At 44.3% G+C, this 19,614-nt stretch overlaps 1 protein-coding gene across 2 annotated transcripts in view; it reads right to left on the bottom strand.

Annotated features, from left to right (window-relative positions):
* Positions 1-19,614, bottom strand: part of RASA3 (RAS p21 protein activator 3) — a 1,503,746-nt gene that overhangs the window by 123,602 nt on the left and 1,360,530 nt on the right. For both annotated transcript variants that reach the window (XM_069637121.1, XM_069637122.1), the window contains exons 16-17: positions 8,334-8,411; positions 2,921-2,998 (exon numbers count right to left, since the gene is read on the bottom strand). In XM_069637121.1, the coding sequence (XP_069493222.1) occupies positions 2,921-2,998; positions 8,334-8,411 (156 nt within the window). The remainder of the gene's footprint in view (positions 1-2,920; positions 2,999-8,333; positions 8,412-19,614) is intronic.

Raw genomic sequence — 19,614 nt, 5'->3', positions numbered from 1 at the left:
TGCGCTTGGGACAATCTATAAATTAACAGAACATCTGACATTTAATGTATAAGGTAAGGGATCAAATAATGAACAAAATGATGTTTCCATCTTATGTGTAAACTAGATTTGCGGACCGCTGTGTACTAGCTCCTCGTTCCGCTGTGATAGCTTCTCGTCACTGGTTAATGCTGGCTTCACAGGAGCTGCTTTTAGCGCCTGCTTATCCAATCTTAATTTTGACCTCTGAAGGTGTCCTACATGCCAGAAAGAACAGACTAATTTTCCATTCCAATTGATGTCAGGGAATGACAATTACAAATTCTGGTCTTGATCTCCCTCAGCAGCACAATACTGTTCATTCCACCACGAGTCATCAGCCGTTGAATTCCAAAGTGGTCAGAGAGTTAGAGGAAACAAAGGTGAAAGTTGCCAAAAGCCATCATGCAAGGGAGTGGAGATGGTTGGGGCTGGGGTGCTTGGCACAGGCATGTTAAGGCTGACATTAGATTATTAGAAAAGATATCTGTGCCTGAATCGCCTGCCCAGCTGATGCAGCCCCTCCTCGTACTTCAACAGATATTGCTACCCATGACCCCCAAGGGAGTCCAGAGCTAGGACACAACCAGAGCTACATCTCCCATATGACTCGTTTCACTCAAAAGCAGGAAGGGTGGAGGATGCCTTCCAAGGGTCTCCCTAAGCTCTCCGCTCCCCGGGCTCCACCGTTCATGTGCTCCACACTTATATTCCATCGCAGTGGCAACCTTATTGAGGCCATGCGTGTTGCCATTGTGTTCCCTTAAACGCTCAGGATAGGACTCAGATACTGATCACATCATGCGTCATATAGAGCAAGAATGAGTCTCTGCAGTTCTCTGAGGAAAGAGTAAAAACCAAGGACATGGAGCCAAAAAAATGGATCCCTGCATGCTCTGTTAACTCCATCTTGTCTTTGCCATCCGGATTTCACACTTGAAGGCTACCTGTCCCCTTAGGAAGCATGAGCGGGTGGCACTGATTCGGTGGTCGAAGTGTATGAAAAGAAATAGTGGAATTAAGTTCCCTGCTGGCCTGTCGCTGCTCCCCACAAACCTCGCTGCCACTCCCCCTCCCATGCGCAAATCCCCATGGGAATGTTTAGTGTAGTCAACTTCTTCCTATGCTTTTATTTTAAAACTAAAACATTCTGGAATGGTTTTTTAAAATAAAAGTATAGGAACAGTAAAACCTTTTTTTTTTTTTTAAAGTCGAGAAGAACTGCTCCTGCCTTCTTTGACCAGTGCACTGAGGAAACCAAAAGAGGACATGAGATATGGCCTACTTTCCTTTTTTGAATATTTTAAAGAGGGTTGTAGACCAACCCCAAAGTCCCCCTCCCACATCTCCAGCCCTCCCAGAGGCTTGTCTTAACATTGGCAACTCTGGGTTCCCAGATTCTTGGGTAGTGCACCACCATACACTTCAATGGGTGCTGCAATACTAATGTCCCCTTGTTGCTTCCTGGCTACTCCTGGGCTCCAGGGGCATGGGTTACTTGTTCTCCGATTTGGCTTCTCTTGGGATCGCGCTTTCTCCAAGTTGGATTTTGTCACTTACTGCACAACAACGCAGGTTGGAGTGAAGGCATGTGTGGGTACACACAATGAATCCAGGAAACCGTCTTTTCTCCCTAACGGGGATCAACCGCCTTTGGGACTACAGAGGTGAACCCATTACACGATACCCTGCCTAGGAGACAAGGCAAGCTGAATCCCACTATCCCTCTCGGGGGGAGAAGGAATGCCTAAGTAACAACTCTGTCACCACCTGCCTTTATTTCTCAATCCTTAACGTTTGTTGGTTGCATGGGGGTTGGACAGGGTAATCCTATACAAGGCCCATTTTAAGGTGGATGGCTTGGTTTCAGACCTGTATTATTTGTTACTGCCTTCTTGTGAAGATCAGGACCAACGGAATCTCTTCTTCCATTCCAGGAAGGAAACCAAATACACCTCGATGACAGCAGCACAAGGGGGAATCAGTCGGAGCAAGAGGCGCCGGCTTGAGTGGACACGCAAAGGAGCAAGTCGCTACCTAACAGGAGTCCCGGTGGGCAGAGACCCAGGGCAGAACAGGGAATGCTACTGTTTCAATGGAAGCAGAGACCTCAAAGCCGCTGAGGAAGTAAGCAAGCCAAAAGGGAACAAGACGTACCAGCGTCTTATCTGAGCAACGCTGATGACCAGAGAAGGGAGAAGCAGCGTTGAGTAACAGAGCACGCAGACCAGAGACAAGTCGGGAGCGCAGTTCTGCAGGGGCCTGATAGACTGTCTCCATTAGCGGGCACCGCTGCTGGAGAGCATCGAGGTCAAGACCACACATGGGTAATGATCCGAATCACCCCAAGAGGGGGTGACAGAAGCAAGAAACAAAACTTTCTTTCTTTAGTGGTAAGGTAGATGATAGATTAGAATAGATTTTGATGGAGGACAGTGATTATTTGTGAGACGTCCAGACGAGCATCCGTTTATTGTTTTTTAGAGGAGGGAATTCTTCGTAGAAATAGGGGTAGAGGAGGTTTCTTTGATAAAGCCAGTTGTTGAAGCATGTTCTGCTGTCCGTCTCCTATGTCTGACTTACCACAACAGAGAGTGTGGCCAAGAAGAAAGTAACACAAAAAACCAAATGGGCAATTAAAGTCAAGAAAATGTCTGAAAAGGCATCCTATTAGAATGTGAAGTGATCAACAACTTCACATTATGAGGCTAACATGTGGTCCTGGCGTTACAGAGAAAAAGAAGAACCCTACCAAGCCCTTTGATTTCATTTGGGTACATGTCACCATAGGATCGCAATAGAAACATGCCTAGTAATGAGGAACTGTGGGTGCATTCACCCTTGCACACCCCACCTTCATGTGCCGCACAAATGGATTTGCAAAGAATCCAAGTCTACTTACATTTTTCACAGCGTCTGCATACTTTTGTTCATTGAAGTAGTCAAAAAAGGAAGCCATAAAGGTTTCCTTGAAACTTGCCTGCAACGAAACAATCAGATAAAACATCAATTTGTACTGTATTCCGACGCCCAGCAAAGTGTAAGGCTCGTGAAAAGAAATGAACACTTGGGTTACAAATAGTTGCCAATTACTAAACCATTTATCATCACACCCCTTATTGTGTCAAATAAGAAAAAACTAAAAGGGACTTATTGTTTTTAGTTTTGACTTTCTTTGTTTTAAATCTGGTAGAAAAAAAGATCAATAATATATGTCGGGATGATGTTTATTTCTCGAATATATATCGAATATACATCAACGAATTACATTTTCAGGACACTTTACCAAAATCCAGTTTAACATAAATGAACTAACGCATAAATACGGGGGAAAACGAAGTGCACATTGAAATGGAAAAAGGAGGCACTGGGTAGAAGGAAAGTCATTAAACTGCCCGTCAGGTATAAGGCAGAGATCCATCGATGTTGACAACATGCAACATTATAGGACATTACAATGAGTAGTCTGCCCGTAATGAAAACTCAAAATATCATTTAGAAATCGCTCTCAAACACAAAAGAGACAATGCAAATGATGCGAGTAGACAGTCATTTACTTAAGTAAACACATTTCAAACACGGAATCATACTGTACTAAAGGGCCGTAATTAGAACTAGATGAGCCAGAAAGCCTTTATTAAACCAACTAATTCAGTTGGTTTGTGCAGATGGCATTTCCTATTAATTGCAAGCGTACTGGCTTTTACAATTCATAAAAAAGAAATACAATCAACCACATCACTTAAATAATAACAAACAAATGCCACATTTTAAGTCTTGCCATACAATTATCTAGTATGTGAGCACAGGTCTTATTAACCCTCAATTCAATTAGTAGGATGAAGCTAAAAAATATGCTTAAAGAGCTCTATTGACTGACCAGTCTTAAAGCAACAGTCTTAATGCAAAGAGTGGGCAAGATCGCACAATGTCCTTTTGCAATCTGGCATGAGGGCTGCATTGCTGTATGAGGGATGCGAAAGTGGAGGGGTTGATTGTTCCTGGAGAGGCAGCTTTATCCAGGCTTACCTGGAGGATGGATTTTCCTCCAAAATGCGCATTTGGGAGCTTATTTCAGCTCCTTACCTGTAAATTTGAAACAAAATTGAAATCATATATGCTTCAGCTAATCACTCATCTACATCTTCGTTACTACACAGGTAACGTAATGTTTACGGACCATCTGTAACCTGGAACACATTGACGACAACAAACTCCTGCATAGCATCACCTCCTTAAGTTGATAGCTTGTCGGGTAATGTGTATTCTGTGGACATTTTGCCTCCTTGAGCTTGCAATAATGTTGGGTGTTTTAGAGCAATGCTGCTGTTAAGTTGTAATCTTATTTGCCCACTACTTTGTGTTCCTCTGGATTTTGCCTCCCATCATGCCTTTAGCTGGGGTATGTGGTGAATCAAGGTTTTTCCTCGACTCACACAGATAACACACCTCTGAAACCCCTTGGCAGTGAAGGGAGGGGAACGGCTGATCAAGCTGGCAATATACAACAAGACGCGCTGCCAGCATGGATAGAGGAAAAACACTTCTGAACTGCAGGAAAAAGACTTCAGCCTTCCTCGCCATTGAATAGCAGCAACGCTGAAATAGCACAGTGGTAGAACGGATAACTCCCATGTAGAACACCCAGGTTAAATTCCACATTAAGGGCTGTGAGTAAATGTAATCTAAATTTAGGAAATAATAACATCTACAACATCAGAAAAGCACCGGTAAAAAAAAAAACGACCTTGCGTGAAGCAAGAGAGGCAAGTGGAACACAGAGGGCCTTACCTACCATCCACCCAGGAGGAGCTAACCAGGTAAACTGGACTAGAGGTCTTATATAGGAGAGTTTATTGGAAACCCCAATTTATCAAACTGTTATTCCAACTAACCAATAGGTGATGATGAACTACCCTGGGGGGATATGATGTAAGTACTACTTCCACCAATGTTGAAGCGGGACAGTTCAGACAGTCAGTCTGCTAAGGGGAGAAAGGACTGGATAAAAGGAGAGTCAGTTCAGTTGCAAGTTGTCTCAGCTGGGGACTGGTTCCCTGTCTCACTGGTTTGGGGAAAACAGTGGAGAAGAAGCCTGAAGCAGGGGAAGGAATGCTGCCTTGTGCCTGGTAGCTGCCCTCCTGTGTTGAAGAGGGGAATTTGAAAGCCCAGCTGAACACAGAGGGGGAGAGGAGGCCTGCACCCCTCTGATACAGGAGTTCAGAGGAGCCGGAAGAAAGGCACTGTGGAAGGGGCTAGGCAACCTAAAGTTCCCCCGTGAAGAAGGGACAGTGGGCAGCCCGACTAGTCCTGGAGGGGAGAAGGGGTGAGCCCAGTTTGAAAGAGTCATGTAAGAGACTCAACCCCTTGCTCAGCATGAAGATACCCCAAGAGAAGAAGACGCAAGTCAAGAATGTAAAGAGTGAAGATATCCCAAGAGGGGAACACGGATCAGGAGACCCCAGAAGAGGAGGGTGGGAGGAGAGTGACGACACCCTGGAACAGGGATGGAAGAGAGAAACAAGAGAAATTCCCCAAGTGTAGTGAAAGAGTGTGTGAAGCCCTGGAGGGAAGGGGGGGAGACAAACACTCCAGAATGGGGTAAACAAGTGAAAATGGCACCTGTGGTGTCAGGAGAAAGAGACTGAAATAACTGAAGTAAGATTTTATTTGGAACATTTAGCCATTTCAGTGGCATCTGAAGAACTTTATATCGAGGGGAGAAAACCTGGAACAGAAGCAGCAGTCAAACATCTTTTTAGTTAAACCCTTTAGATTTATGTGTGTTATGTTTGCTATAAATGTGGTAGGCTAGTATAGGATTTGGAACTTATCTTTTCCTTAAACCTTTGAGTTTTAGAATAGGGAATTTAGCACTTCAAGTTAATATCCATTACTTAAGTTTGCTATTTTCTTTGAAGCTGACCAAAAGAACATAATAAAACCCCTTGAATATGATGTCCCAGAGTCTGAGTCCTACTTCTGGTTCATCACAGGTAAAAAGTGCGCTTATTGGACCTACTGCTGAGGAGAGCCCTGTGACAATGGGTGTCTTTGCTCTTTATTCTTTAGTCTGTGTTGCCACTTGAACAGGTCTGTTGGGACCAGCGCTCTGTGGCAAGTATGGCTTTAGACAACATTTGCTCGGGTAAGCCGGGCTGTTGCACTGGTTCTATGACTTAAGCTGGTAACGTCACCAAATAAACACTGGCCATTTTTCAGCATAACTAAGAGCTGTGTCATGCATGCAAAGGAGTCACCAACAAGGAAAAGGACTACAGAGCCTTTGGGAACGATTGCTGAAACACATCTGTGGGACTGTGGAACGCAATTCTAGAGGAACCAGACATGAAAAATAGGTCTTAAGTTTGAGTGAAACACTTGCTGAAAAGTATTTTGGGAATCCTCCTCGTGCTGGTACTTGCATCGTCATCCTGGTCACTAGCAATAGGACTTTTCTATGCAAACGACAATGATGTCGCAGTACTTTGGTCTCACAGACAATGGACCTATTGCTCAGACTCACTCTATGCTACGAGAGCATTAGTGTAGTTGGAAGGATCTAACAGGGGCATGGTCTTGGGTGTTGTCCAGACAGAGACCAGAGTACGTATTTGATGAACTGAGAACTATTCTGTACAGTAGATGAGATGACCTTGTGGAGAGGACTGTCCTGTTAGTTATACAAAAATGGTATATCGGCATATTTCTCAACACACTCCGATTTCGGTTGTGCATTGCAAGTCTCTTGGTAACCACGCTGGCCCAACTACAGGAGTAATTTCCTTGTTATGCTGTGGTACGTGGGTGAACCCATGATTTGGAGAATATCTTAGATGCTCAGTGTATCCTCTTACTGGTATTCCTGTTCCATGTGTGTTTCAAAGTTTCCCTTTTCACACTGCATGTCAATAGGCAAACTCAGCCTTGTTTTCTGTGGAGTTGTGAATCTGTCCCAACATTCAATGTGGCTTGATGCAGATGCAAGTGTATTTATCTCTGGTGTGTCACGGTAATGCCTCAGTAATTCTCTAGTGTTGTGGAATGGCACGCATTTAGAGTGTTTTTAAGCATATGAGATTACATGTCTATTAGGAGTTTCCCCTTGTGTAGGTTTAATACACTGGCGCTACCTTTTGTTTTGTAATGTAGTCTACAGTGTACTTGACTTTACCTTGTGGAGTATAGAAAACTCATACACATTGCTTTCCGTCAAGCATTGTTGTATACCTCTGCCACAGTTCTCCCGGTTGGTTGTGCTTATGCTTGTGGGATACAATAGTCAGTGCATGAGGTTCCCGACTCACAGCTTAAGGTAAAATGTGCAATTGGCTACATGGTTCGTCATGACTTTGTTCAGGCAGGTGCCAAAGATTACCCTGTTGGTTGTGGTTAGACCTAAAAGGCAGCATGCGTCTGGTGCTCTCTCAGACCTGTGGTGTTCCAGTGCAGTTTGGGGGCTCTTGCAATGTTGTGCAGTGCAGCAGGATTGTCATGGTTAGTTTGCCTGATGTTTGCTCCTAAGTGGTGAACAGTGATTGCTTCTGTACTCTAGGTTAAGGATGGTTTGATTTGTGTGTAGACTGGCAGTATGTAGTGTTAGTTGTGTTTGTAGGTTGCATGATAATGGATGGATGCGCCCATTTAATTTCCCAGGTTGCCTTAAGTGTGGCAGGAAATTTTGGCGCATTACTAATAATTACGACATGTGGAATTCCATGTCCTTGGCCAAACAGTGGCCACTGGTACATTTAGATAATGTGGCTATCTCTCCTTGCTAGTGCCCACATATGCTGTTGTGGCTTGTTTCTTGCAGGTCACACCCTGACCTGCAAGAGTGTCTGGTTTGTCAATTTCCACGTCTGACTTTCATGTTTGCGGCTGTGAGCATGAACGTGTGATGCAATTTTCTACATGTTGGCGCCAAGAAGGCTGGCTGTGTAAAATAATGCATGTGTCGAGTGTGTTACTGATGCACAGAACTTGGAATGTTGCAGGATTGGAGTGAATGTATTTTGCTCTAAAGACTGTTACCATAAAGGGCGATCTTGAGGACCGATGTATCTGGCAGCTGTTCCATCTTGTGAACTTAACCCTGCTTCTCACCTGTTAAGTAGAAAAACGGTCACACTTGCTTTCATATGCACTTGGCTCAGTGTGGAGTCGCAATCTTCATTATTACAGCCTCAGTTCAGAAGCATAACAACGGTACAGACCTCTGGGTTTACTCAATAATAAAACAAACAATCTTAAGTACTTTCTCTGTTAAAATGTTCACTTTATAGCAAAAGAAAAGAAATGCAAAAGACACTCACAGATTTGGACTTTGATAAACTTCCCAGCGTTTGTATCGTTTTGGAAATAAGCGTCAGAGTTCTAGAGGTCTGTGGATCCTAGGAAATGAGAAGAAACAAACGTTAGGTACAATTAAACCAACAGCTTTCTAATTCAATCACAATAGGGGAAATAAAAGATTGCTTTTAGTGACATGCTGGCGTCAATCAATTTGTCCCTGAGGTTTAGATTATAAATATGTCAAAAGGTGTCTTGAGTAGTATGAAGTACACAGAAAAAGAAGAAGAATCTGACGTCAGACGCCACCACAAAGTGACCCTTTCAAATTGGTTTGTCCTCAAAGTGAAAGCACAAGTAGACACCAATTGCATGCAACTTTTCGTTGAGAAAAGCCCGCTTTTTCACTTCTGTTACCAGAAGACAAGACAGATCTCTCTCAAAGTTTAAACGTTTAATGACATGTTTGGCTTTATTTGAACTTGTCAGTTTGATGTACTATGGAACATTTGACAGCAGTGAACCTTACACAAACACACACAATATCCAATAAAGCATTAGTAAAGTGTTGCAGTTCCTGCAGCTTAGTCCGCCTGCCTGGTCTCTTTTGGAAGTACCTTTGCAGATGTAGGTTTCACTCCAACAAACTGGGAGTCCTGTGGTATGTGTAGGCTAGCAGACTACAGGAGAAGTTAAGGAGGCAGAGGTAGGTTTTCGGTTTTTCTTTTGAAACTTCTTGCTGCCCGTGCCTTCAGCCTCCCCTCCTTGTAAAGTATGGACGTTTAATTGGAGGTTTATAACGTCTGATGTAAATCTGGCAAGGCTGGACCCCAACCAAAGGACTGATTATGCTGTAGCTGCAACCTAATTCAGCTTCAGAGATCGGGGCAAATCCGACATGTTATTCAACAAGACAAGGGAATAACCAATAACAATTTAAGAGGGAAGTGAACGGGCCAACATCTGAAATAACTAATTATTTTCAAAACCTTAAAATCCCTCCTGCATTGAAAGACAAAAGGGTTTACCAAGGGTCTGCCTGCTCATTCTGATCAGGGCTCTGTCCCCGGGAGTGGTTAATTTGAATAAATGAACCTATCAGATTTTGGATTCCTTTTTACAACACTTACCTAACCTGGAAACAGGTTAGAATGTACCAAGACTCCAACCAATTATTGAGAAACCTTTGGATATGATTTTGGTAAACCTGAGATCAACAAACCTATTGTGCCTCTTCATATTATCTGTCTAGTTTCAGATTCAGCACCCATTAAGAACCCTGAAACAGTTCACTGTTAAATTCTCCTTTGAATCCTTTAATCACCAGCGTGGCCTTCTCCTGGCTCTTTACACACTTTTCTTCGATCACTGTTGACATTTTATTATGAAATATTTAAAGAAGTTGCCTCACACATGGAGCCAAGACCACAAATATCTGTACAAATATGGAAATTGCAATGTTCAACAATGCCAGCCATTGCATTTGAGCAGGTAAGGCTCTTTTAGTGCCTGGATAAGCATTATCAAATATGTCCAATATGGAAAACGCTGCCATTAATCGTTTCAGTGCCACACCAAAGTTGTTTAACTTACTGGTTGGATGTGGAATTATTCAAAATGGTCAGGCATCTGTAAGGGCCCCTTGTAGATGGTCTGCAATAATTAACAGACTGTCCTCTAGTGACGGAACTCAGAATATAACTTATGCTTGTACCAACGTGGCAGACTCAAAGCAGTATACAAAGAGTTTTAGGACACAGTCATACTAAAAAACGAGACCATTGTTAGTTGAGCATCGAGTTTATTTTGACAAATCTACCATTGGCTGTTCTCAGCATGTAGTTCCTTTAAACTACATTTCCCTGGTGGCCTAGCCGCAATTTAGATCCTTTAGCGGCATGTCAGTGCGTAAGCAGAGGCCAGTTTTCACCTATTTGAAGCCTGTGCGCATCATTGTTGTATTAGATTCTTGTGAGTCTCTGTCTGACTGTTTCTGCTACATTGTGTGGTTGTGGAACAACTTTTGTCTGCACTATCCATTTGTATTCACAATTTTTATCACTTCAGCGTGTGACCTTTTAGAAGTTGCATAGCATTATCTCATTCCATCTCGATTGAAAAGGTTATTTTGAAAAGAAATCTACCATTCGCTTGATCTCAGCATGTAGTTCCTTTAAACTACATTTCCCTGGTGGCCTAGCAACAATTTAGACCCCTTAGAGGCACGTAAGTAGAGGCCGGTTTTTGCCAGTTTGCAGCGTCCGGCGCCAGACTGTACAGCGTACGCTGGTTTTATGGGCACAAAGCGGCATCCAGACCAATTGGGATAAATGCTGATATGGGTTTCACTCCCATGGAGCAGGTAACCTCTCCTGTGTTTGAACCCTTACGGCCTCCCACACGGTCCACATTGCCGGAGTCTGCAGAGGCTGCTAAGCATCTTATCACACAGCACATACTCCTGGGACTACTGTTTATAATAGCAATGACCTGCAAGTACATCCCATTGATAATGATTTGAGGCATGTGGGGGCATTAAAATGTATGCTCCTAAAAACACAATCCCTCATCAAACACTCAGTGGACGTAGCTGACTACATTAAGACGCATAAAATTGACTTCTGTGCCATTAAGGAATCCTGGTTACAAGAGGCTGCAGCACAGAGTTCAATATTCCAAGAACAGATCGTGACAATGGAATTGGTGGAGGGGTAGCCCTATTATACCATAACTCGCTACACATTAGGAACATTTATAGCATCTTCCTGGCAGACTGCAAACTACTATGGGCCAAGTTACAAATTAATTCTAATGAAACAGTAAACATCTTCCTCCTCTATAGGCCACCTGAGAACATGCCGGATTTTCTGACTAATCTCAGTGACCTTATTGCAGCTAGCCTCAAACCCATATCTAAAACACTAATTCTCAGCGATTTCAATCTGGGCTATGATGACATCAGATTCCCAATCGACACTAGAAAATAAAACATTCTTTGATCTAGGCTTCACTCAACATATTAGGTCAACCACCCATGTAAAGGGCAGAATCCTGGACTCGGTACTCACCCAGAATCTCTCCATTGACAACCTGGGGTGTAACCCCTGTCCCTGGTCTGATCATTACCTCCTCGACTGGAGTATGTATTTTACGAGTTACAAGAAAAATAAATCAGAAGATCTTGGTGACCTTTAGAAACCTATGCAAACTGACCCCAGACACTATGGCTCATTTTATAGCTGCCACAATTAACAACTTAGACTCACTTAATACTGCCCAGGAGCTTGCGAAGGCTTACTTTGATACCCTTGAAAGAGCCCCCAATCATCTGGCTCCTTTCAAAACTCAGCTGTCTAAAGACAGAGCAAACAAAAAATGGTTCTCACCTGATATTCATTCCTTACGAATATCTAAGTCTTGGGCGCTGAAACAGTGGGGGAAAAACCCATACAATTATCTACTCCATCTTGATAAAAAGCATATAAAAAGGCTATTCTGAATGCAAAAATATTATGATCGAAGATTCTCTGGAGCAGCGTCCAGTTCAGGGGAACGGTTGAAAATTCTCAAATAATTGGAAGATCCCTGACCAGTTCCTTCTCAGGTGATAAAAGATTCTAGCTGGTGTACATCTATTCAACAGGACATGATGAACAAAATAGAGAATATACAAACAAATCGTACAATCAAATTCAACTTCTGTAAGGTACTCAGTCAATTAAAACCAACAAATTGTAAGGGGGATGTCTGTCACGCCTCAATAGTCAAATAATGTGGTAACCAACTTGTCCCTCTCATCACTAAATTCATAAACCTCTCCATTAAAGAAAATATTGTCCCCACTATCAAAAAGGCCTGTATTTCTCCACCTTCAAAAAACCCCACTGTGGACAAGAATGTGCCGGGAAACTACAGGCCTATTACGAACTTTCTTTAGTTGCTGAAGCTACTCGACAAAGTGGCACAGCTACAGATCGAGGAGTTTCTGCTTAGACATAAGGTTCTGGGGCTAAAACAATCGGGCTTCCAATGAAGTTACAGCACTGAGTCAACTCTTCTTGACCTTAAGACCAATATGTTTAACATCTTTAACAAAGGGATCTCAACTCTACTTGTGCTACTAGATTTGTCCGCAGCATTTGATCTTGTGGATCATTCCATTCTTGTGGACAGATTATGTAGCACAGCGCATTTCTCAGCTGCAGCAGCAAGATGGGTTCAATAATTTCTATCGGACCGCACTGCAAGAGTCTTCTTTCAGGACTCTTTGGCAGAAGGGGTCCTGGTTTCCTGCAGCGTGCCGCAGGGTTCCCGTCTATCACCAACATTTCTTTATGCTGCCACTATTTAAACAACTGGATGCAGCAGAGATTATTTACTCTAATTATGCTGATACGCAGTGCCTTATGCCTTGTCTGGTGATTATATCAATGACTCCAATGCCCCCAACTGTATCTAAAGGGAGATACAAGCAAAAATGAAGGTGAATAGACCAGCACTGAACGACTCAAAGACTGAACTTATGGTTGTGAGCACAGCTCCCAAACTACAGAAACTTAATCAGGAATACTGCCAGTTCAACATAGCAGCATGTCCGATTAAAACACAACCGAAGGTTAAGACTTTGGGAGTCACCCTTGATAAAAATTTGTCAATGAAAGCCCATGTGAGCAGACTAGCTTCCTTTTCCTCTTATGTTAGCCCAGCTTCAGCTCTTTTTTGAGCAACACCAACTGTGCCATGATTTCCCACGCTACTATAGGGGCCAAGTTGGACTATTGCGCTAGCCTTCTGCTGGGGATAACCGATGGTGAGCATTTCCGATTACAGGTTGTCCAGAATAATGCTGTGCACATTGTGATGGGGTTGTGCAGGGCAGATCTCGTCTCCTCAGCCAGAAGGGCTCTGCACTGGCTGCCGGTGAATATCCATGTCCTGGTTCAGCATGCACTGCATAATACATCAATGCCTTTATGGCCTGGGCCCAGAATATCTGGCCAAACATCTTCTCTGGTTGCCTGGTCACAGGACACTGCACTCAAATAACACCTCTCTTTAGGTGACACAATGCTCCAAATGCTCCGGTGTGTCAGGAGGGCAACCTCTGCACGCAGTCCTGAGGTTGTGCAATGAAATTCCTCTCAACCTACGAGCGTGCACACCCTTCCCTGTCTTTAAAAGGGCTTGAAGACAGCACATTTTTTGTTGATTCCTACTTTGATTTAGATTGATCCGAGCGGTCTTTGACTACTCCTTCTGTTGTGTATGTACATCCTGTCTAGCGCTTCCATGCCTGCACGCTCTGTGCGCTATATAAATAAAATAAATCTAATATTGCCTTGATTACTAATGCAGCTAAACAACTTGACTTAACTCTCTGTGAGAAACCTATTAAGGTTTTAAAGTAAAGAGGAGGGCTAATGCAGAGCACAAGTGTGATACAAATGATAGCTGTATTCAGGGTGGATCAGGTTGTTTCTAGTGGCCTTTAGTACCAGAAACGTGCCTCAATGGTAAACAATAGAGAAACTGCCTTATAAACACAACATAGAACCCACTCCAGATTTTAAATGGAGCTGATCAAGAGAATACTCTGGTGGAGGTCAACAAACTGCCATTCATGAACAATAATGAAGTTGTCTTGTAGAAGACTTTGAACGTCTTTTTTTGTGAAACAAAGAACATTTACCATTAACTTTTTGACCCCAATATGATACTGCAATTTAAAATTCCAGTTTATAGGGTTTCCTCCAAGTAAACTTGAAATGTTGATGTCCCTCCCATTTTACATCTGGATTTCAGAAGCGTCTAGGGTGTTTCTGCTCAATCGTAATCAAATTTCTGAATTTTTCAAGAGGTCCCAAACTTAAGAGTTTCAATGGCACATGATCAAGACCTGACTGAATGTGGACAATGAAGCTTCTTTTTTTGTTAATGTAAATTAAAAAAAATCCTACTATTATAATCATTCTTTTAGAAGCAGATTATTTTCTAATCATTGGTTATGATCTCGTTTTTGCTAGGGATTTTTGTTCAACAAAGTGAAGTCATGACATTTAAAAGATTGATGGTATATTTGGTTAAGTTGGCAACCTGAACACAGGGGTCTTGCATAAAGATCTCAATCTACACAATGAATTGTAATTAGCACCCTGCATGGGGGGTGGCAGCCAATCAGGAGGCTCGGAACATGCCCTGTATAGTACAAACCCGTGTTTTGAGCTGCTGGGCAGCCAGTGCTCCCTTCCCTTCCCGCTCACCCTCCCACCTCATCTCTTCGCGCACATGTAGTTTCCTACGCGGGTGGCAAGACTTTATATTTATATTAAAAAAAAACGCCACCCCACAGTGCTGTCATCCAGGAAGCCCGTTTTCAATGTTGATGACGTCCAAATTAATCAAAATTGAAAACTGACTTCCAGAGGCACTTTTTTTAAATATACATACCATTAGCACCTGTGCAGATAACTACATGGGTGCGAATGGCAATAAGTGCCTCAGTGGCGGGCCAACACTTTCAGTAATGGCACTGCTGCCCTCGTTAAGGGACACTCGCTGCGCTCGGCCCTTAACTAGGGCCGCAGGTCGTTACCTACAAGGTCGGCACGCCACCTCAGGGCAAATCGCCCCATTACAATTCAGCATGCAATAGAGTCGTGACTGAGATTTGAAAGTGCTAAACAATCCCATACTAATGCCCATTCAACGACATGGGCATCTACAGTGCTTCAGTCAGCACTGCAATTCAAGACCCTGACGCCAAGTCTATTTTCATTAGCATGGTAATGAGAACATGTTTACAATATTTAAGTCAGCATGATGTCTTCTCTTCATTAGGAGTGGCTCAATGAGACTCTTTTTATTGATCACCATTCTGGAGGTCGTCTTTTGCCCATCAAAACACTTCAGCGGTAGTAGTTTCTGAAGTGTCAGGGTGTAGTCTGGACATGTTAGCTGTAGGTTTAAGTTGGATTGCTTTATTTTCTAATAAAGTTTGATACTAATGAACTTACACAGTCCCCCAGCAAGGGTACACACCATTTGCATAGACTGCACACAGTGAAACCTTGGATGCAAATGGCAGTTTTATGATTTTTAGCCATTTTAGGTGCCCAGATCTAGCCAAACATATTTGTCAGGATGAACAGCCCCAGTTCTTAGAGGCTCCCGTAGCACAATTACACCTGCAGACTCCAAATATCCTGGGACTTTTGTTGACAGGACTACTGAACGGATGGGACCTTATAACATTGAATAGATTAACTAAAGGGGATATCCCAGGGTCTTGTGCCTGAAAGCAAGGTACAATTTGGCTTGCGCTGCATTATATTTTCACCTGTAAACCTTTGTGCGACGGGGACATGTGTCAATTGATTAGGGATACCATGGCTAGCGATAATTTGTCTTTCAGCTTGCGTTTTGAATTGCAAGCTCAAACAAAAATAGTTCAAGAAGTCAGCGTTAAAGTTAAGAGCAAGAATATAATGATTTGGTCCCGGCAGAACATTGCTTGCATAACTGGATTAACTGATTGAGTGGGCAGGAAAGAGGTTTGTCCAAGAGATGATTGTTATACAGCACAATAAGGCCATTTCTTTTCAAACATAGGCCATTAGACTACCTCCGTTCCCTGGTCAGACTCCAATGCTACATAGATTTAGAAAATTAATATACATTATATAAATCATATACATTTTGAAAAAAACAACACCCTAATGACTCAACATGCATTCCCACATTTGATCAGTGCATACCTGCCTAAAAACACTAGATTTTTTTTTAAATAAATTGATATACTTTTGCATTGCAACACACAAGAAAACGCCATTTTATCATTTTGAATTGCGTGGCTCAAATTACACAGATTGAACCAATTTCAACATCTGTTGTATTCCAAAAGAGCTACAAATAGCCTGTCTTGTTTCTTTACTGTCGGTACACTTTAGAAATTCATAAGGCAAAAAACTAGACAGCCAAGGAACAGCTCTTCCTGGATCCTTGGGCTACTATGGATCTCCACCCAGGGATAAATTAATGTTACTAACGTAGTGACTAGAGTATTCATAGTCCTTAGTCCCCTTTCCACCATCCTTGTGGGTGTCCCCGAACATGGGGATGGTACTGAACCTTTGGCAGTGAAAAATGTGAGCTCCCCTTTAAATTTAGTATAGTGCATGGGGGTGCGGTCCAAGGTGTAGGAACACCCCCCAAGTCCCTGCCCTTGTGCTGCCTCACCTCAGTCCTCTTTTGACATATCAAATGCTTTAATACCTGGCTACACCGACAATTTTAGCCCCTGGCATACCAGCGGGGGAAGGTGGGTGGGACGTATGGAGGAAAGGGGACTAAGGACTAGGAGTACTCTAGTCACTACAGTGAGTAACTCATTACTCATGGGTTCCCTCCCTTTCCTTCATCTTTGTGGGTAATTCCACCAACACAAGAGTACTGGATGGAGCTGTAACCACATTCCTCATACTTAAGAAGCGAAAAGGTTCCCCAGAACCGCCTGACCAAACTCTGCATCCTGCCTGGAGCTGGTATCCAGTGAATAGTGTTTACAGAAAGAAACAGAGTGGCCCACGCCTTACTAATGACTTTCCAAGAAGCATGCATCTGAAAGGCGACCGTGGTAGCTTTGGAACTGATGGCGTGTGCATGGATTCCTGCCGGCAATGTTTTTCCTAAGGCCACATAAGTTTCTGAAATGACCTGTACCGTCTAACAGATGACGAACAGTGCTTCCGACTTCCAGAAAGCTCTCATCCGGGAGAGGTAGAACCGGAGCACTCTCCTCAGAACCAAGGAGTGCAGGGCCATCTCTGCCCCTGAAAGAGGATTCGTGAAGAACAGGGCAAGCAGATTTCCTGAGTGTGCAAGATGACCATGTCGCTGTGGAAAGTGGTGAAGGGTTCAACCACCTGCAGTTCTCTGGCTATGCACAGAGGTGAGCGCTACCAGCAGGACCGCTTTGAGCATAACACATCTGATGACGACCAACGCCATTGGTTCAAAGGGCCTTCGCTGAAGGGTGGCGAGAACCACATTCAGCTCCCAGATCGGATGGGGCCTGTGCACTGGAGGGAACCGTTTGGAGAAGCCCTCGAGGTGGGCCCTGACCAGCGGGTTGGCCGCTGAAAAAGTGGGATCCAGAAGGTTTCTGTACGCCCGGATGGCCGCCAATTAAGTGCAGCAGGTATCCACCTGGGCTGAGCCAGGTGAGCAGAAAAAGACAATAAGTCATCCAAGGAGCAAGAGAGGGGTCAATACCCTCCCCACGCACCCAGTGGCAAAACCTGGTCCACTTACTCTTGTACTGTGAGTGCATGGACGGCCTCCTGTATGATCTCCCAATTACTTTCAGAGAACAGCGAGTGGGGGATGATCAAGATGAGGCTGCAGCCCACCGATGTCCGAAACCTGCGGAGTGTCTGCTGGAGCAACGGAGGAGGAAACGCATAGCACGGGCAACTGTGTCAGCAGATCTGCAACACGCACCACGGAGACCCCTGGCCCGACATGCCATGAGGCAAACGGGGCATTTGGAGTATGAAGCGATGCAAAGAAGTCCAGATCCGGGAATCCCTACATCTGGAAGAGAGGAAACAAGAAGGTGGTGTGTAATTCCCACTTGTTAGTGTTGAACCCCAAGCGGCTGTGCTTGTCCACCTCCATATTGCTGTCCGCCGGGAGATGGACCACTGAGATCCAGATCTCTTCCGACAGTGCCAACTCCCAGATAGACAACGCTTCCATGCAGAGGAAGGGGGACACGCCCCCCCCCCCGCTTGTTCAAGTAGAACATTTGTGTTGAGTTGTTGGTCCTGACCGGAAACCACCTTCCCCCTGATGACTGGCAAGAATGCCCCAAGAGCCAGGCCCACTGCTCTGAGCTCCAAAAGGTTGATATGAAGGAGGGCCTCCGACCTGGACCATGAACCATGAAATTGAGTATTAAACCAGAGTCGCTCCCCACCCCAGGAGGGAGGAGTCCGTAGTCACCACCGGGTTTTGCTCCGGCAAAGAGAAGGGGGCTCCCACCGCCACATTGCTGTCGAGGAGCCACTAGAAGATCTGGAAGACGATCCTGGCGAATGGGCAGCCTGTCTGACTGCAGCCCCCATCTCCTGGTCCCAGTTGGATGACAGGTGGAGCTGGAGGCGTCTCATCTTGAGTCTGGTATGCTGCACCGTGAGCACGCACAAATCCATGAGACCAAGCAGGTGTTGGAACCACCACCATGCAGAGGTCGTCGAGTTGGCCAGGAAGTGGCAAATCGCCCTGTGGAGGATAGTAGCTTGTACTCTGTGGGGAAAAAGCTCTGAATAGCCGTGTTCCACCTCAGTCTGAGAAACATAAGGTCCTGGAAGGGGTTTAGCTGCGACTTGCGCTGATTGAGGGAAAACCCCAATTGATGAAGTACATATGCTAGCCGCTGGCAGGAGTGAACGGCCCCCTCTGGAGAGCTGGCCCTCAACAGCCAGTCATCCAGATAAGTGTATAGGTGGTGGGCCTTTAAGCGAAGGAGCCCTGCCAACGCGTTCCTGAGCTTTGTGAACACACAAGGACCACCTGTTTGTTCTTGGGCACTGCAAAAATCCTGGAATAATATCGGGAGCTCCTGTCTGGAGGGAGGACTGGTTCCACCACCTGCATGTCCAATAAAAGTAGGATCTCTCGCAGATGACCCTATCTACAACACCTGAGGAGAAGGAGAGGGAAAAGGAAGATAAAGATAACCCTGTGGAGACTAGTGAAAGAATCCAAGGATTTGTGAAACAACGCTTCAAGTTGCTCACAAAGAGAGCCAGCCGGTCCCCCCAGGAGAAATATGGTCTCTGACCAAAACATTATTGTTTCTTGCCACCGGAGGCAGGCGTTGAGGAGGGGCAGTTAAAATAGCCCTGCAAGGTCATCTGCTACTTCCTCCTATGCTCAATAGGTAACCTGTCTGGTTGGCGGTTTCTAATGTTGCGAAACCCCTTGAAGCCGCAGAATGAGTGCAGCTTGAAATCAGACCTACCCTTGATTTGCGGGTAGGGTTTAGGCCGCGGCTTGGTTAAGATCACCAAGGACTTTGCATTCTGGGTGGACTTCTTTGTCAGTGGACGAGTGAAACAGATCAAACCCCTCGAACAGGAAACAAAATGGTCCATCACTTAAATAGAATAACATACTGCAATAAATGACTAGCTACTGGTTGACATTTGTTCAATCTCTATTGCTTGAATATATAGTGACAATCCACAACACATTTAAAAAAATGTTGCTGCTTAAGAGGATTTTAACCCATCAATGCTTCTC

This window comes from Ambystoma mexicanum, chromosome 7p (assembly GCF_040938575.1).
Source record: "Ambystoma mexicanum isolate Mex_15411 chromosome 7p, UKY_AmexF1_1, whole genome shotgun sequence".
Lineage (NCBI taxonomy): Eukaryota > Metazoa > Chordata > Amphibia > Caudata > Ambystomatidae > Ambystoma > Ambystoma mexicanum.
The sequence above is the reverse complement of the archived record's forward strand: the minus strand, read 5'-3'. Positions and strand labels throughout refer to the sequence as shown.